The sequence below is a fragment of the Austrofundulus limnaeus genome, unplaced genomic scaffold, assembly GCF_001266775.1.
Source record: "Austrofundulus limnaeus strain Quisiro unplaced genomic scaffold, Austrofundulus_limnaeus-1.0 Scaffold225, whole genome shotgun sequence".
Lineage (NCBI taxonomy): Eukaryota > Metazoa > Chordata > Actinopteri > Cyprinodontiformes > Rivulidae > Austrofundulus > Austrofundulus limnaeus.
In genome coordinates, this window is record NW_013952627.1 from 333,371 (window position 1) to 334,877 (window position 1,507).

The following is a 1,507-nucleotide window of genomic DNA, read 5'->3' on the forward strand; positions in this document are numbered from 1 at the left end:
AAGTTAAAATTTTGTTTTTGCACACGGAGTAAAACCTTCTGATCAATGTTAAAACATTTCAGGTAAAGCATAAACCTAAACATTATCACAATGTGACGAACAAAAACACCTGAGCAAGCACATCCAGCTTCAGGTAACATTTTCAAATTCCTCTTATCCTAAATTTAGGCAAATAATCCGATGCTCAGAAATGTTCTGTTGACARATTTCTGCAAAAGTGAGCTTCTAAGAAATATGTCATCCAAGAATAGCAAACAAACGCTATCTAATATTTACCACAGTAAATTAATGTGCAACTAATACGTGTCGTAGAATGAAAGACTAAAACAAACGTTAGAGACTTGAACAATTATGACCAGAATGATTATTATGAAGATTTGTTGGAAGCTCAGATCGTATCTTATTTGTGTTCAAATTCTTTATTTGTCCATCTCTCAACATACGATATTAGTTTAAAACTCTGGAATAAATATGCATCTCACCAAGGAATACAAGACCTTTAATTTGCCATGTTTTTTTCTGCGAGAGAACTTCCTCCTGTCTGCAGGAACAACACTGGACAGTGTAGTTCCATAGAGTGTTGCAAAACTAACCCTACACCTCATTAGATTTATAACAAAAACAAGTGTTAAAGGTGAATGAAAATACAATTTGTGACAATTGTTCACCAGGATGAAATGAAGCATTGTGTTCACTGCACACAAAGACGGTGGATTTTTACGTTTACAAAAAAGTAACTTTTKGTATAAAACAATTTTTTTTTGTTCTTAATAATTATTGACCTTGTATTTCTTATCACCCACTGCCTCTCGTGCCATGGTTCTAAAAAAAGATAATTTCATAATGAAAAATGGGGATGTTTTAAATGCTTTGGTCAAAATTAATTGATAAATAATATTATGAGAGTAATAAAATCTTGCTCCATTTATTTGCGCTTGCATGTTCTTGGAACAACTCTGATGGATGGATGGATGGATGGATGGATGGATGGATGGATGGATGGATGGATGGATGGATGGATGGATGACAAACGATCACATATTCAGGTAAAACATTAACGCCCACATGTTGACATTACAGGTAAATATTGTTTGAGTTCTGTCCTTTATCAAACCTGTACTTCTAACAACACATTGAAGGATTTGTTCTAAATGTGACATCGATGACTGTGAGTTGTACCGGTTGGTGGCGTGAGCTGAAGGTGTACTGGACAGAGTGTGGCGGGTATCGGTTCTGCTCGCTGCTGAAGCTCCCCTGACTGGGGGGGTAGCCTGAGCTACTGGACATCCTGGGTCAGTGCTGGTGGGCTGTGGCTGCCTCACAGATCGGGGAGATCAGCTAGACCATATTTGGAGATAAAGACCACCTGAAAACAGATAACAGTTGTGCAAAATTTCACATTACAACACATGCATAAAATACTATCAAGAATATAGAATAGAATAGAATAGAATAGAATAGAATAGAATAGAATAGAATAGAATAGAATAGAATAGAATAGAATAGA

The 1,507-nt window shown here is 36.0% G+C and overlaps 1 protein-coding gene across 3 annotated transcripts in view; it reads right to left on the reverse strand.

The window, feature by feature from the left end:
- The window catches only part of ncor1 (nuclear receptor corepressor 1), a 72,209-nt gene that overhangs the window by 66,098 nt on the left and 4,604 nt on the right, over positions 1 to 1,507 (reverse strand). For all 3 annotated transcript variants that reach the window (XM_014019624.1, XM_014019623.1, XM_014019622.1), the window contains exon 2: positions 1,180 to 1,366. In XM_014019624.1, the coding sequence (XP_013875078.1) occupies positions 1,180 to 1,287 (108 nt within the window). In that variant the 5' untranslated portion in view covers positions 1,288 to 1,366. The remainder of the gene's footprint in view (positions 1 to 1,179; positions 1,367 to 1,507) is intronic.